This window comes from Suillus paluster, assembly GCF_016628075.1.
Source record: "Suillus paluster strain FC165 chromosome Unknown EDB91scaffold_32, whole genome shotgun sequence".
Lineage (NCBI taxonomy): Eukaryota > Fungi > Basidiomycota > Agaricomycetes > Boletales > Suillaceae > Suillus > Suillus paluster.
The window spans coordinates 69,158-84,726 of record NW_024537592.1 but is presented as its reverse complement, the minus strand read 5'-3'; the positions used below and the strand labels follow the sequence as shown (position 1 = coordinate 84,726).

At 48.3% G+C, this 15,569-nt stretch overlaps 8 protein-coding genes across 8 annotated transcripts; 6 read left to right on the top strand and 2 right to left on the bottom strand.

The window, feature by feature from the left end:
• Positions 1 to 952: 952 nt before the first annotated feature.
• On the top strand, positions 953 to 2,598 carry EDB91DRAFT_1249262 (uncharacterized protein; the record flags this gene model as incomplete). The annotated part of the gene is made up of 7 exons (XM_041323049.1): positions 953 to 1,213; positions 1,270 to 1,565; positions 1,617 to 1,720; positions 1,772 to 1,857; positions 1,916 to 1,933; positions 1,983 to 2,294; positions 2,362 to 2,598. 7 exons carry the CDS (start codon positions 953 to 955, stop codon positions 2,596 to 2,598), a joined length of 1,314 nt encoding a protein of 437 aa, XP_041176318.1.
• A 106-nt stretch (positions 2,599 to 2,704) lies between these two features.
• EDB91DRAFT_1054555 (putative methyltransferase-domain-containing protein) lies at positions 2,705 to 3,800 on the bottom strand (the record flags this gene model as incomplete). The annotated part of the gene is made up of 3 exons (XM_041313836.1): positions 2,705 to 3,121; positions 3,176 to 3,572; positions 3,631 to 3,800. The coding sequence occupies 3 exons, from the start codon at positions 3,798 to 3,800 to the stop codon at positions 2,705 to 2,707; spliced, it is 984 nt and encodes a 327-aa protein (XP_041176317.1).
• A 1,033-nt stretch (positions 3,801 to 4,833) lies between these two features.
• On the top strand, positions 4,834 to 6,397 carry EDB91DRAFT_454165 (uncharacterized protein). Its single transcript, XM_041327311.1, has 11 exons — positions 4,834 to 5,096; positions 5,152 to 5,184; positions 5,235 to 5,254; positions 5,310 to 5,324; positions 5,372 to 5,410; positions 5,463 to 5,491; positions 5,547 to 5,560; positions 5,613 to 5,648; positions 5,814 to 5,870; positions 5,932 to 6,063; positions 6,120 to 6,397. Exons 1-11 carry the CDS (start codon positions 5,024 to 5,026, stop codon positions 6,350 to 6,352), a joined length of 681 nt encoding a protein of 226 aa, XP_041176316.1. The 5' UTR covers positions 4,834 to 5,023; the 3' UTR covers positions 6,353 to 6,397.
• A 765-nt stretch (positions 6,398 to 7,162) lies between these two features.
• On the top strand, positions 7,163 to 7,651 carry EDB91DRAFT_1138256 (uncharacterized protein; the record flags this gene model as incomplete). Its single annotated transcript, XM_041318886.1, has 1 exon — positions 7,163 to 7,651. A coding segment is annotated over exon 1 (393 nt), but the record flags the coding sequence as incomplete, so codon positions are not given.
• A 28-nt stretch (positions 7,652 to 7,679) lies between these two features.
• EDB91DRAFT_1138251 (uncharacterized protein) lies at positions 7,680 to 8,064 on the top strand. The gene is made up of 2 exons (XM_041318885.1): positions 7,680 to 7,785; positions 7,835 to 8,064. Exons 1-2 carry the CDS (start codon positions 7,711 to 7,713, stop codon positions 8,024 to 8,026), a joined length of 267 nt encoding a protein of 88 aa, XP_041176314.1. The 5' UTR covers positions 7,680 to 7,710; the 3' UTR covers positions 8,027 to 8,064.
• A 613-nt stretch (positions 8,065 to 8,677) lies between these two features.
• Positions 8,678 to 10,282, top strand: EDB91DRAFT_1138241 (mitochondrial carrier). The gene is made up of 6 exons (XM_041318884.1): positions 8,678 to 8,858; positions 8,910 to 8,930; positions 8,988 to 9,145; positions 9,198 to 9,658; positions 9,715 to 9,900; positions 9,952 to 10,282. The coding sequence occupies exons 1-6, from the start codon at positions 8,764 to 8,766 to the stop codon at positions 10,075 to 10,077; spliced, it is 1,047 nt and encodes a 348-aa protein (XP_041176313.1). The 5' UTR covers positions 8,678 to 8,763; the 3' UTR covers positions 10,078 to 10,282.
• A 424-nt stretch (positions 10,283 to 10,706) lies between these two features.
• Positions 10,707 to 11,394, bottom strand: EDB91DRAFT_1237732 (uncharacterized protein; the record flags this gene model as incomplete). The annotated part of the gene is made up of 4 exons (XM_041321622.1): positions 10,707 to 10,750; positions 10,798 to 10,839; positions 10,868 to 11,115; positions 11,138 to 11,394. The coding sequence occupies 4 exons, from the start codon at positions 11,392 to 11,394 to the stop codon at positions 10,707 to 10,709; spliced, it is 591 nt and encodes a 196-aa protein (XP_041176312.1).
• Positions 11,395 to 12,259: 865 nt separating this feature from the next.
• Positions 12,260 to 15,528, top strand: EDB91DRAFT_1138236 (urease). The gene is made up of 11 exons (XM_041318883.1): positions 12,260 to 12,390; positions 12,455 to 12,678; positions 12,728 to 12,968; positions 13,017 to 13,425; positions 13,556 to 13,668; positions 13,716 to 14,244; positions 14,293 to 14,360; positions 14,422 to 14,517; positions 14,568 to 14,869; positions 14,922 to 15,060; positions 15,115 to 15,528. The coding sequence occupies exons 1-11, from the start codon at positions 12,346 to 12,348 to the stop codon at positions 15,445 to 15,447; spliced, it is 2,499 nt and encodes an 832-aa protein (XP_041176311.1). The 5' UTR covers positions 12,260 to 12,345; the 3' UTR covers positions 15,448 to 15,528.
• The last annotated feature ends 41 nt before the right edge of the window (positions 15,529 to 15,569 follow it).

The following is a 15,569-nucleotide window of genomic DNA, read 5'->3' as shown; positions in this document are numbered from 1 at the left end:
CAGCCTTCTTGTGGATCACCGTGCGCAGTGAATATTCACGGCGACCTCTCTGCTCTCGCGATTTCTACCCAAAAAACAACGAAACTCAGCCTCTCGCAGTCAAGGTGTTTTCAGTGTCTCCGACATCCATGTGGATGAATGCGCTATGTCGATGATCAATTGGCTCTCAATTGGCTCAACTCTCCTCAAGAATCAAGATCGCATTAAAATCCAGCGATGGCATCATTTTGATTCTACGTGAGTTGCGTTTATTTTGCTCAGTCTCATCAGTAACCTTGCGAAAACTGAAAGACCATACAAACTTCTGGTCAAGTGGCGCTGTGTAATCCACTGTCCTCGGCAAGCCCTTTGGTGAAGGTTTACCGGTCACTACATCCCGCTGGTCGAAAACCTCATCGATTCTCGAACTCAGACGCAGAAGATCAGAAGACGAGTTCGATGATGGCGCAGATTTGTTGGATGGTCCGTCTGTTCTTCTTGCAGAGCTGAGACAGCGGAAAAGACTGATTCGTGCATGCGAGATCCGGTGGTATCAATTTATATGTACGCCCTACCTACGTGAACTGCTTGATTCTACTGGACAACATCCTTTAAATCGTATTTCCGCATCCACAAAGAAGGCTAGCTATTGCGAAAAACTCATTCCCGCTGTCCCCGACCCTTTTGTTTGAGACATTTTCACCCTAATTCACAGGGCATTTGGCCAAATTCACAGTAATTCACACTGGTGAATCTACTTCCGGCGCAATTTTGAGGAAGACTCGGTCTTCATAGTATAGATTTTGCTTATTTTGGTAAGTCGTATTCTCATCAAGCTTGGTCAGGCACGCTGAACACATTGGTCGTGGAATAGGTACATTTGTTCCTAGTACCTTATCTTGCCACAGACGACTTCGTCGTGAGCATTAACAGACCTATCACAGCTCGCAAACCGGCAATCGGCTGTGTCCCAATGAATCACATAGAGGGTGACTATGAACTTCCTGGATACACACCTCGAGCTGGCGGCAGCCTGGCCTCACAGAATGCCATTATTCCTGGATCCGAACGCACCATATCGCTTGAAGACAGCAAGGGGCACAAATGGCTTCTCCTTTCGGTGAAAAGTCGTGCTCCTACGCCGGAGTTTTGGCCAGCATTCTGTACCGGCGATCTCATCTCGGGGAGCGTGACTCTGGACCTTGTGAAATCGCAGTCATCTAAGGCTATAATAGTAAAAGCAAGTTACCATCCGTTTGCACAACTTCTCTATCCTTATGAGTGATACAGGTGACAGCTGCGACCACCCTCATTGGACAAGAAGGGCAACCATTTCTTGTCATCGAAAAGGAGTTGTGGAGTCCAGCAAAGGCCCTTCCTGATGGATCCATGGTGTCCAAACTCGAGAAAGGCCATTACACGTTGCCCTTCGAAATCCCACTTCCACATGAGACGGAAGTTGTGGACCATAAAGAGAAGAAGATATTTCCCCTTCCGCCTTCGTTCACAGAGCGAGCCAGTCCCGCTTACATCAACTACAAAATTACTGTCATCGTTAAGCGGGGCGCCCTGGGAGTGAATCAAACGTGTGTTCCCTACTCTCCCGGATGCTCTTGGAAGCACTCAATAGTCCGTAGCTTAACTACAGATTTTACATATGTCCCAATCACGAAACCGGAACTCCCATCTTCTATGTTGCAGAAAGCATATAGAGAGAATACACCACTCGTCGGTCCTGAAGGTGAGTTGTCAAGTGATGCAGTCTTCGATGCTTGTATTCAATAATAGGCAGGTGATCCGGAGGGCTGGCACATCCTTCCATCAGTTGCTGTCACAGGCACTCTTTTTGGCGCCAAGAGAGCGAGTGTCGAGTTTAACGTACGTCAATCACCCTTTTTTGTGATCCTTAAGGCTTTAACCCGATACACATCTGTAGCTAGCACTAACAAAACCAGTAAGCCTACTCCTGACTTTGAGCGGCAGGCCTCTCACTGTCCCCGTAGCTCAGTTATGCTCGTGGTTCTGCGATGCCCCTATGGCTAACTTTCACGGGAACAGACGAGCAAGCTCTCGATTCACTCGCCAATCCCCAAGCCATCCGTATCTTCCTCAAGCGATCGTTGGCTACAGGCTCTGATGCAACAAAGGACGATGTTGGGAAGCATACAGACAGCTTCTTCGTTGAGACCATAGCACGCGCTGTTTTCTGGCCTGCAAGGGACGCCAGTACCACGGGGAAGCGGGCTCTTCAAGGCGAAGTGAACTTAAAGAAGACATTCAAACAGAGCGTTGTATTTCCCCGATTTGCTGTGAGGGTGAGTAACTCTCTTTTTGGTCTTTCCGGAGAAATCTATTTATCAATATGCTGTTATTGGGTCACAGTACCATCTCGAAGTGCATCCTTTCGAAGCAGTTGGCTTCGTACATCCACCGACTGTCTCCGGCCCACTGCTGACACTACCAGTTAATGTTACATCTCTCCGTTCAACTGGTTTCGTTATGCGCTCTTTTGCACCACCCGAGTATACAGAGCAAATTGAGAACTTCAACAACTCTGTTGGTTTGTTGGAGAATGGAAACCAGCGCTTCTATCATCATGGAGGGCTTGGAGTTGCTTGATGACGGAAATGGGAGGGGGACTGTTATTTAATTATGTCGTGGTATGTGAGTATGTCTTGGTATTCGAATGAGTATTGCATGAAGAATTAAATAAAGTGGACGGATATCACTCTCCGAGTCCCATGAGGAGTAAGGTTTCGAATGTTTCGTCACTCTTTTTGCCACTCGTCCCCTTTGCGCCGACGCCTCCGAGTAGATCAGTATCCCCCGATGGGATTATCCAGTTTAGTGATTCAGGACGTCTACGTGCCACGAAGATGAATGTCTGATCGCCATCATCCCCTGTATCAAATCCGAATCGCTGCCACTCGGAAAGCGAGTTGTTTGCATCAAGCTTCCGTGCAATGACAGGCTCAAACCAGAACCACAGGCCAAATGCCGACCAGAATGAAGTCTCTTTAGGAAGACTCCGAATTTTGTATGATATGATAACTTGTGGTTGGGACTCGAAGGTGGAGATAGGAGGAGAGGTCAGATGGAGGAGGGTGCGTAGAAGCGGCGCCAGAAGCTCCGGCAAATATACCTGCATTGATGTTAGTGATTAGTCTTAAAGCATGGAGACGACCGTATTATTTACAAGGTCACTGCAGATGATGTGTGTGATACAGGCGTGCTCACGCCCGCTTGGATCATTGACGCGCTTAATTTCTCGTGCGATATTGATGGCATGATCATAGTTCCCCCACGAAAGAGGTCGTACTAGAGTAACCTGTGTATCTGCTGAATCTCCCTTTGGCGTGACGAAAAGATTCTTCTCCAAAAGCGGGCAAACTTCAGGTAGATCAGTCGCTATGACTAGATCTTGTCTGGACAAAACAGTTGCTTGAGCTATCTTCGCCGCAACAATGCCCGTGCCAGAACCAAGTTCAAGAAAAACTCGTTTGCGCCCAGATAATTGTTTATCGACCAAGGGCGGATCGAACTCCCAAGTAGAGAAATGGTCGATGTAGCTGGTCATCAAGTATGCTGCTTCCCTACATGACGTTGCGCTCAGAGCGTGGGAGTGAAAACATCAAAGTGATATCTAGTCACCAAACGCGACCTGCGATCCCGTAGGTCTCGATCGCTTCTCGCTGTGCATCAGCACCAAAGACAAGTTGTTGTTCATCCAAAAAGACGTGCGTAAAGTAAGTCTCGTGTGGAAGCAAAGGACTGATCGCAAGTTTTTCTGGGAAATTGACATGGTCGCGCACCTCGGTCATGATATACAGTTACTGGAAGTTGAAAGCATCATTTGTCCGTGTTAGCTTCAGAAGCTTCAGCCTTCTAATTTGGGACAAGTCAGGCCCCAAACCAGTTCCGACAACTGACCAGCACTGACTTCACAGTACTTTGGAAGCTGGACAGCACTCATTATCGCTCTTCACGGAAATTGACGTGCAGCCGTTGCCCCGTTCACATTTGTAGTCCAACAGGTGCCTCCATTATGCCTGCCAAATCCCAATGACATGGACGCTGTTGGCGAATACGAGATGCTCGGGACCGTCTGCAAAGACTTTGCGTCCTTGGCCCCCGATTTTTGAAGACGAACTTGGGATGAGTGACTGAAAGGAGTAAGCTGCATATGCGCTTGTTTCTGAATCGCTTGATCTCTATTCTAAGATGAAGAATGCCGTAAACAGCGCGCTAGATGACATGCAGTCCTTTGGACTTTGACCCCCGGTGTACGAGGGTGGGACAATAAACTAATTTGCGGCTGCTGTGTGTGTTGTCGCTCAGCGCTGAGTCTTGGCGTTTGACCATGTGATGAAGATCCCGCAGCAGTGAGTACTTTGCCGTGCCTCTCTCGTGCACTCACGTTGTTGTGGCATATATAGACTGGGTCAACTTGGGCCCCGAAGAAGATCACTAAACGATGATCATTGGTTTTTTACTAGATGTGCCTGTTCAATTCCAAGAACAAGAAGTCGGGCGTGTCCGAGCAATACTTATCTGAGTCGCCTTGTCTCCTCCTCTGTTCCCTCTCATTGTTGTTTAAGCTAGGGATGCAGTGTCGATATCTTCACCAGATCGATTATCAATCAGGATGTATTACACGGCTATTCAAATTGATGCAACATCAATGTATCATGTGCATGATAGATGTATTTTTGGAGCTGTGTTGACATCGAGTCGCACCACCCTTATCATATTTTTGGGGTCCTCATGATAGCCCGACGACCAAAGCGTGGCGTGGGGAGTGTGCATGCGGAGACATGGGAAGAGGAAAGGGGCGCATTTGAGGAAGATTACGCATTGAGACGTTTGCTTTGAAGACGTTGTAAGTTACCTCTATTCTATTTCGCACGACAACGCAAGAACAAATTCACATCTCCGTATACCGCCTATTTCGCGTATACGAGGACTGGATGGTAATATCTATGGCACGAACACTATCATTATATATACATCTAACTTCCAGCTCCCTCACGCCTTTCCCTCGAATATGTTCGTAATCTCAAACAATCCCAGTTGGTGGCCGTTAATCGATCGTAATCGTGTTTACAGCTATTTCGTAGGTTCGTGGAGAGACGTCGGTGATATCTTGATCTAACCTTGACTACGGTGTCACAGTTGCCTCCTGTGTTGCGGTGATATATGATTGGGGTGAGCAAGATAGTATTAAAGAACCACTGTTATTCTTATGATATCCACAGCACTGACATTCGGACAAGAGGTGGGTTGATGCCACCACCAGAGCGGCCACCCCCCTAAGAATATTTTTATACTAGGTTGAACTGATCTGGGTGAGCGGAGTCCCATATCGGAAGATCATGCAATTGATTCGGGGCAGAGGCAACGCTGGTCCTTTATGACTCTTCTGTACTTTGGTGTGCGTGTTGTTATTGCAATCGGAAAGTTGTTCTGACTCCAAAATATTCTAGGCGCGCTATGCTGTAATACCATATGCTGTGTATGTTTGCAAGGCTAATATGTTGGCGCTGTACTAACAAGCACCTCACTATAAGCCTCAACATACTGGGTGTGTCTCATCCCATGCACTACATTCGTTTCTGCTGACCGGCGGCTTACAGTAACTCTTCCGACAGTCCCGCTGACAGATACAGTGAGTAATCTGCGCTGATACCTGCCGTTCCTGTCAATTTGACTGTACGTCTGTAAAGGGGTGAGTGAGATTATTGACCGGCTTGTTGGTTCAATATAATAACTGCAACAGCTGTGAGTTTGTTCGAGTGTTGTTCCTCCCGAAGCTCAACACTAACTGTGGTTTTCAGGCCTTATTGTGGACTTAGCACTAAATTGGATGGATTTAGCCATGAATGTCATGCTGGGCAGTGAGCTACTCAGCTGGAATACCTCACTGAAACTGACTTGGCTGAAACATTACGCAAGTTATCATGATTGCTCGGTTACATGCTATGTATCAGCGATCGAGAAAGATGCTTATCTTTCTCATTATAATCTTCCTGGCTGTCACCATCGTCTGCGCAGCGATCACCATAAGAGACGACTTTGCTTCAGGGAGTAAGCGTTTATAATGGACAAAGGAAAGTGCAACAGGCTCATCGGACGAATCCCAGTGGAACTCATACTCTCTGGCACCTATATATGCACTTATGTGTATACCGATGGCGTTGGAGAAACCTACTGGATTAGCATCATGCCTTGGGTACTCACCACTGTATGGGAGGTCCTCGCACTGTGTCTTGCGGTCTGGATTGCTGCAAGACACTTCTATGGACTGCATGGATCATCGACAGGATGGGCCATAGGGGGCTGGTTCACGGTGTTAGTACAACCTCATGCAATGTGAGCTCGTAATTTGAATACGGTTGTCTTTTACGCTGAGGTTCGGAATGCACTAGTTATGCTGCTGTTTCTTGCTTCGTCCTCGGCAGGCTATCTACAGCGGGGATGGTATGTATCTGTCACCGATGTCTGCTCGTGACTACTCACTATCCTCTCAATAGCAACCCTATTCCGCGGGAGCTCAGGTGTATGTTGGTTTGATTCAAATTTTCTCGGTTCTGCAAATGTTTGTGTTAGGACCGCGCCTCATCCTTAGCATTCGAGAATATCACGCCAAGACTTCGGGCAACTCCGACAGCGTAACGGACATGGGTACAATGGCTTTCCGGGGGGTACATACGTCGACTTGTGGTAGTGTGTAGCATGCGAAATGTTCCAGGTGATTAAGAGTTGTCTGTCAAGTACTCTGCAGGGAACACGAGAGCCTGATGTTTCGTCGTCTTGATATGGTGTACGGAAGTAGAATCGAAAAGGGAGTAGGTTAATTCACTACTGGAACTACCCACTGCGATCTAGGGTACGGACGAAAAGTGGGTTGTTAATAACACTGCTAAGAAAGGTGTGTTATTAACATGTTATTAACATGTTAATAACAGGCACACGGCCGTGGGGGGGTGACATGGTGCTAATAAGTCTATTGACCCCCATAGTCTTTGTGAGTCGCCTTCCGACCTTCTGCTGTTCCTCGCAGATCATTGACTTAGAAGTTTGCAACACAAATCTTGCAGAGAAGCAAGCTGTTGTCTGACATGGGACTCGAGTGTCTCGCAACGAAGTTTTCAACTTGTTTTCCCTCCCTCTTGCACCAGTCGAGCACTCGAAATGGCTGACATCGTCAACACAAAAGCCTCAGATGATATTCTCATTATTCCTGTATCAGTGCAATCTATTATTCTCCCAGACAAGAATCTGTCTGTCTCGTCATTCCTTCAATTCTCACTCCCGTCAGCTTCAATTACCACTGCTCCGCCACTGCGCAAATACTTTAGCACTGACTCCCCACCTGAGGACAGCTTATATCTCGATTATCTCCGCACGCAGCCACTTCCCCAGCTTGCGGTTCTGCACAAGCTCCTAGAAGGGGTGCAACATGCAATATCGGGTGGTAGCCGGTCTATTATCTATGCCCATGCCGACATTGAACAACCTTTTCCATTCTGGATTCTGACGTTTTGGCGCCAAGCCTATACTCTCTTGGACATCCAAAGCAACTGGCGACAGGCGGAAGCCTTCCTCACCAAACATCAACCTAATGAGTCCCAGCACAACCCCACACTCAAAGGACAAACAGCTGCTGATGTTCATGAAGCTTTCGTTCGCCAGTTCGAGCGCTATGTGAAAGGACAATACCCTTTTGACACAATGATGGATGCTGGTCAGGACGTCCTCTCATACTGGACTCACTTGACGAAGATACCTGAAGGCTCCATACTTGCTGTGAGTTTCAGCCAGTCCTGACTACTCATAACTCAAGCTTTATCTCCAGTGTATCGCAGAAAAAATTTATTCAATCAAGCCCTCATCTGTGCCCGAGGAACGAACAATGTCGGTATTCACGAGGATGAATACACCAGCCAGGAACTGTCAACATGTCCGGACGTTGGTGGACATGACTCAGATTCGACAATGGCATATGTATGATCCAAAGGTCAGTGTCTTATTCAGTGGCCTGTATTGATAACTCATGCCCCTTAGAAAATGGTTGAACGACGGCATCCAGACATTTCATTCTGCAATCTTGACTCCATCATTTCCTCACCCAAACAATCAGCTGCTCAGTCGAAGCCACGAAACCACTGGCAGCTATCTATCTGTGGGCACAGATGAGCAGGAAGAAATCCTTGAAGATGAAGAAGGCACTTGGCTCGATGAGACACTAGCGGCTAAACCGGCGGAGGATTCAGCCTTCGACATTGAAGCAGATGCAAACCTTCACGCACTAATTGTCACCAAGGCCTTGTCTGATGAACACGAGGAAAGTCCTATCAATGGCCTGTGTAGCACTCAAGGTGATGCTACGGAGGATGATGCTGACCTAGAAGGCATGGACAACGAGTGGGACGAATTTTGGTAGTAGCTGTAGCGAAATTTTCAAATTTTAGGTCACGTGACTGTTAATAACATGTTAATAACATGCTTGTTAATAACCCTACGCATCCTACTTGATTTTTAACATAGGTTAATAACAGTCGGATGACTTATCGTCCGTACCCTACTGCGATCATGCGGAATTCGTAGTCACCTGCACCATTGTTTGTCCGTGTTAACTTCAGAAGCTTCAGCCTTCTATTTTGGGACGGGTCATGATTTGTTTTGGAATTCATGTGATACTTTTTCATCAAAGCTACACCGGCTCTGCCGGTAATTCCGAACTCAAGTCGAAATATCTCAGTCGCTCACTTCCCACCTTGAACCATGTCAACGCAGTCCCCACCAGTGAAGCAGGCGCAGCAGCTGACGCCTTTTGCAGCTGCGTTGGCTGGCGCCCTCGGAGCTTGCTTCAGTAACGCGTAAGTACTTCTCAAGTCCCCACGCACCAACTGTCGTTGACACATCAACAGTGTGGTGTATCCTCTAGATGTGTAAGTCGACAGTCGTATTTCATAAGATCTTGTATGTCTCAATGAATGCTGTCATAGCGCTAAGACCAGGATACAGGTGACCTCGTCAGCTGCGCGAGGAAAGCGTAAGGACGAGCTGAGTATGCTGTCGATGATACTCGACATATTCAAAGAAGAGGGAATTAATGGATGGTACAGAGGATTTGCTGCGACTATGCTAAACACTTTCTCGATGCGTGTGTCTTCAGTTACCTCCTTTACATTCCCCGTCGAACTGAATACCCCAAGAATATGCCTACTTCTTCTTCTACTCATTCATGCGTTCATCTTACATCAAACGCATGACTTTGAAGCTTCCTCCTGGATCAAGACCTCCTTCACTATCTACAGCTGCTGAACTTTCCCTCGGGGCAGCCGCAGGCGCGCTATCCCAGATCTTCACGATTCCTGTATCTGTAATCGCAACTCGGCAGCAAGTCGGGCGCTCTGTCCGAGAGTCATCCCAGGAAGAGGGACAAATGGACGAGTCTTTCTTGGCCGTCGCTCGTGAGATCATTCGAGAGGATGGCGTCACGGGCCTTTGGCTGGGCATCAAGCCTGGCATGGTCCTTACCGTGAACCCTGCCATCACATACGGCGTTTATGAGCGCCTCAAGACCTTGTTGTTGATCGCAAGTTCTGTAAATGGCAAATTGAGCCCAGGAACGACGTTTTTGCTTGGGGCATTTAGCAAGACGCTTGCCACTATTGTGAGTTCGATATGTGGTTAGGTGGCTGAATGACGTTTCTTGACATTGCTTCCTAGGTAACCTATCCATATATTATGGCCAAGGTTAGAATTCAGGCCCGTACCGGTGATGCGGATGTATCAGAGACCGACAGTTTACCTGGTGGTCAAAACGAAAAGACTAAACCCAAGGCAAAACAAGCCGGTGCCCTTGGCCTCCTCCTCAGAGTTCTGAGGAAAGAAGGATTTGTAGGATGGTATCAGGTCAATATCACCGCGTTATCATTCCCTATTCTACGCTGACAAAGTAAACAGGGGATGTCCGCACAGATCATCAAAGCTGTACTGTCTCAGGCATTGTTGTTTGTATCCAAGGAACAGTTCGAGCATTGGGCCCTGGTAATCATGGTGTTGTTTGCAAAGTTCACTTCGCGGTCATGACAATAGATGATTGTAATCAGGATCAGTTGGTTGTTTGCTTTCTGGGCGTAGTGTACACCTTTTGTGTTGCGTATCGTCCTAGTACCTTGATAAATGAAGAGACGGATCATGTACCAATCCCGATGAGGCGCGTCTGGCTGCAGGGCGCTATCTTATTTACTTCTATGTAGTTGTCAGGCAGCGAGTCGCGGATCTGATCGAGTCAAAACGCGTCAGGTCGGAGATGTGAAACGTGCAACACAGCCTGGAAATTCAAAGACTCGTTCTGGAAACAAAAATGCGTGCTAAGGAGTGTGTATGAGAAGTAGATAATTGATGAATGATGCGGTACAAGTGCGTGGTCGTGTGGGGTATGTTATCGAAAGGAACACGTGAAAACTATGGGTACAAACAAATCAATCCTAACTGTCCTATAATCCTCCGGCATATTAGACACGAACGAAGAGGAGGAAGAATGAAACGTGATAAATCAACAAGCGCCAATGAAGACACCCCCTCGTGAAATATTGAATAAATACATGTGATTGCTCTCATACAGATCTGAATCGTTTCAGGTCGTCCCAAATCGTCAGATCATTTGTGAGAGCGTGATGCGCATTTCGCATCAGGACATCAGGGTTGCATCAAGATCAAGCACTGCAGTCAAGCATTTCCCAGTCATCACTGGAGTTCACTAAGGAGGAATTAGACAATGTCTCATCGGGCGCCTCAATTACTCACCCTCCTGTGTGGACACAAGCATCTCGAGGTCCCGGGTAGCGGCTAAAATAGACACAGCCATGCGAGGGACCCATGCGAAGAATCTTCGCGCCTTCAGGAGAGCACCGCATACGGGCTCTGATTGCGATCCGGTACAGGTCCGGCTCAGGCTTTGAACGAGGGAATGAAGCGCGGGGCGGGAGAAGTTTCTGATTGGGTGATAAAGGGGAGGAGGTTCGCAGCCCCTGCATTAGTTTTGGCTGGCGAGGCTTCGGCATTTGGGGGGTTGACTTGGCAGGCTGCTTCGTGGAGAGTGGGGCAATGGTAAACTCGGGGCGGCTGCGGTTGAGCACGGCTTTACGCCGCTTCACGCTGCTCCTTGTAGTGGTACAGAGTGCGGTTGTAGGGAATGACAGGGGGTTGCGACTTTGCGTAAAATGAAGAGGGGCTAGACTGTAACAAGGTATCCTCGTCACCGTCATAGTCTGACAAGGAGAGAAAAGAAGCTGTGCGACGAAGAGACATGCGGGCAGCCTTTGAAGGATTAAGGTGATAGAAAGACGAAGTACGCTTGAGAGCGTTGGTCGTGGAAGGAGTAGTGAATGTGAGAGCAGGCATAAGTAGGGAAAGAAAGATGTGAGACTCGGTGGCACAGGACAAAGGGATTCATATCAGTGGATTTGTGGCTCAAACAAAAGCAGTGCCAAGCTTGGGCAAAGGCGCTAATGACTAGGTTCAGATATGATCGGAAATGATGACGGAAGCAGATTTGTCAGATCAGGATCAACGTTTCCAAATAGGTACGTGCTCACCTTCTGACTCAAGGTTCCGGTCTTCCATTTCCCTGGCTCCATTAGCCCCAAGTTTCGATAAATCCCCACTTGTATGAAACAATAATATGTTAGAATGTGCAGACCTAAGTGCTCCCGCCAAGTCAGCATTCTCTTATATCCATTACTGGGACGCTGGAGTCAGCTTGGCCAATGGACCTAGAAATGCCCCCGCGCTGAGCGCCAACGACTTGGCCAATAACTAGAACAAAGGGTTTGTATGACCCAAGATGGTGATGTTGTAATTAGTTGGAATGCAGATTGTCGCCCTTGTCGAGATGAACATTGTCCTTGTCGTGACAGATGCCAACCAAGCTAGGGCTATGAAGACACGAATGTCGATCCTACGGGTTGCTCGAGAGGCTGTTTCATGAGTGGCGCAGGGAAACATAAATTCACTGTTTCAAGGTCGACCAGAGCGTCAATGAGCCGAAGAGATGGCTTCGGGGCTGTCTATCAGTAGACTCGCTTGTCTTCAAGCGTCGTTCGTACGAGAGACGAAGGAAGAATTTTGCAGAATTCGGTTTCGAATGTAACGAATCAATTCATTAGAAGGAATTCATAACTGTCATTTCTTTCTATTGGTTCGGGAATCGGGAGACTAATGATGGACCGAGTTACCGGAATTGAAGACCTGTTATCTTGACTAACGCCAGTCTTGAGCGCACGTCAATTGAGCAAACATCTCGTACAGCTTTCGTACAGCGAACCTGTTCCAAACTGCGGGGTAGAGTTCAGAATGCATATCCTGCCGAGAGAACATGAGAAGTTGCTCTTACATCAGGTATTCCCCACAGTCCTTAATTCATGGGATGGAATGATATGTCTTTATCTCTTCATCTTCTCAGGCCGGCTTTCTAGCCCAAAAGCGTCTCGCTCGAGGCATACAGCTCAATATCAACGAAGCTATCGCTTTGATTGCCTCTCAGTTGCAGGAGCGTATACGTGATGGACAGCATTCCGTGGCTGAGTTGATGCAGCACGGGAAGACCTTATTGGGGAGGACTCATGTCTTACCTAGCGTTCCACCCCGTCTACACGAGATACAGGTAGAAGGAACGTTCCCAGATGGGTGAGCTGTGTGTCCGTGCGACATCGCCTCAACTCACGCCCAGTTAAAGCGTATTCCTAGTAACTGTGCATGATCCCATATGCACAGATCATGGCGACCTGGAGGCAGCGCTGTATGGCTCGTTCCTTCCCGTACCTTCACAGGATAAATTCCCAGCCGTGGAGACCACAGTCATCTCCCGCGAAAGCCTTCCAGGAGCTATCATCGCCAGGAAAGAGAGGATTACTATTAATAAAGGACGCACACGCATCAGGTTGAAGGTGACCAACAACGGTGATCGTCCCATCCAGGTTCGTGACCTACTTATTTTATCGTGCAAGCTCTCATTATCTCGGAAGGTGGGGTCTCATTACCATTTCATCGAAACCAATGGCGCCTTGGAGTTTGATCGGGTCAAGGCTAACGAGATGCGTCTTGATATTCCCGCTGGCACTGCTGTCCGCTTCGAGCCTGGCGACATCAAGACTGTCACACTGTGTGCTATCGCGGGCAAAAAAAAAATAACTGGCGGCAACTCGATTGTCACTCGCATGGGGGATGCTCTGAAGAAGGGTACTCTTATCGAGAAATGTTCACTACTAGAGGCTTTTTGCCACTACCCGGAACCTGATGCGCTCGAAGTACATGAGGACACCACCATTGGCCGCGAAGAGTACATCTCTATGTATGGGCCCACAGTCGGTGACCGTGTTAGGCTCGGTGACACCAATTTGTGGGTTGAAATTGAGAAAGATTACTCGGAGGTTTGTTAGACTACGATCATGCTTATCGCGTAAGGCTCATCTCTAGCACAGGCCTTTTATGGCGAAGAAGTCAAATTCGGCGGCGGTCAGTGGTGTTTTCTGGTGTCTTCCCTAATTTTAATCAATGTCTGCAGGCAAGTCTATCCGAGAGGGCATGGGCCAGATAACAAGTATTCGCTATCTCGAGCCCAACCTTGACCTGGTCATTACCAATGCAGTTATAATTGACTGGACCGGGATATACAAGGTAATCTATACCCTCCTCCAGCTTTCACCTGCTGCACACCCTTGTAGGCAGACATCGGAGTAAAGAAGGGCAGGATCGTTGGCATAGGCAAAGCTGGCAACCCTGACATCATGGCTGGCGTCACCCCTAACATGCGCATCGGCTCCTCAACAGAGGTCCTTGCGGGCGAGAAGCTCATTGTGACTGCAGGCGCTATTGACGCGCATGTGCATTACATCTGTCCGCAACAAGTCACCGAAGCGCTCGCAGCGGGTACGACAACTATGATTGGGGGTGGGACGGGTCCGAGCGCGGGAACCAATGCTACGACATGCACGCCAAGCCCATTCTATATGAAGACTATGCTTGCGGCGACGGATGGGCTGCCGATGAACTTTGCGTTTACCGGAAAGGGGAATGACACTGGAAGGCACGCATTGGAGGATATCGTTCGCGCAGGTGCATCGGGCTTGAAATTACACGAGGACTGGGGTTCCACTCCAGCTGTGATCTCGAACTGCTTGGATGTTGGTGATGAATTTGATGTTCAGGTCAATATCCATACAGATACTCTCAACGAGAGCGGTTTTGTGGAGAGTGAGAGGCGTTCTATTCATCGGTATTTCGGATGCTAATGGAAAACAGCTACGATCAAGGCATTTGGTGGTCGTACCATCCATACGTACCACACGGAAGGCGCAGGTATAGGTTTTGTTTCCTCTAGCCTCCTATTACATCGCCTCATTATGAAACCAGGTGGCGGTCACGCCCCAGGATATCATCGTGGTTTGCGGTTTGGAGAACGTCCTTCCTTCATCCACCAACCCCACACGCCCTTACACTAGCAACACTCTAGACGAACACCTTGACGTGAGCCATCGACACACGCTGGTTATCTTTACTTACTAAATCAATTGCAGATGCTAATGGTTTGCCACCACCTCGACAAATCGATTCCCGAGGACCTGGCATTCGCAGAGTCTCGCATCAGAGCAGAGACAGTAGCAGCAGAAGACGTCCTGCACGATAGCGGTGCGATATCCATGATCAGCTCTGACTCTCAGGCTATGGGGCGTGTCGGAGAAGTTACTTCTCGGACATGGCGTACTGCAAGCAAGCTCAAGGAGTTCAAAGGTCCGCTGAAGGAGCTCGATGATACAAGCGAGAAGGATAATGGACGCGTCAAGAGATATATTAGCGAAGTATACGATCAACCCGTTAGGTTTTTTCTGTTACCTCCAGTGGTCGTGCACTGACGGATCTTTCTTCGTTAGTGCGATCACGCACGGTATCAGTCACCTCGTTGGCTCAGTGGAGGTCGGAAAGCTCGCTGACCTTGTGCTTTGGAAGCCGGAAAACTTTGGCGCGAAACCTGAAATGGTGTTGAAATCAGGAGTGATCGCTTGGGCTCAGGTATTAGGACCCACAATGTAACTTCTCGAATCATGGTGCTAACGTACTCGCTAGATGGGCGACGCAAACGCTTCCATTCCGACTGTACAACCATCCTATGGCAAACCGATGTGGGGTTCCTTCCCTCCCGCAGCCGCGCTCAACTCAGTCGTGTTCGTCTCCGGGATCTCCATCGAGACTGGTACTATTGCTTCATATGGACTCTCCAAGCGAGCGGAGCCTATTTTCAACTGTAGGAATGTGACCAAGAGAGACATGAAGTGGAATGATGCACTGCCGAAGATGACTGTTGATCCAGAGACCTATGAGGTGAGGGCGGATGGTGTTTTGGCTGATATCGAGCCTGCGACCACGCTACCGCTCGGGAAGGAGTACAATTTCTTCTGACCGCGGAAAAGAAAAGATCAGAAGCGTGTATATTACCTGTACTATGTCATGGCGGGATTATGGAATTGCTGAACCCTTGAAGGAATTTACCGTGAAGTTTGACATGAATTCAAATCACCTCA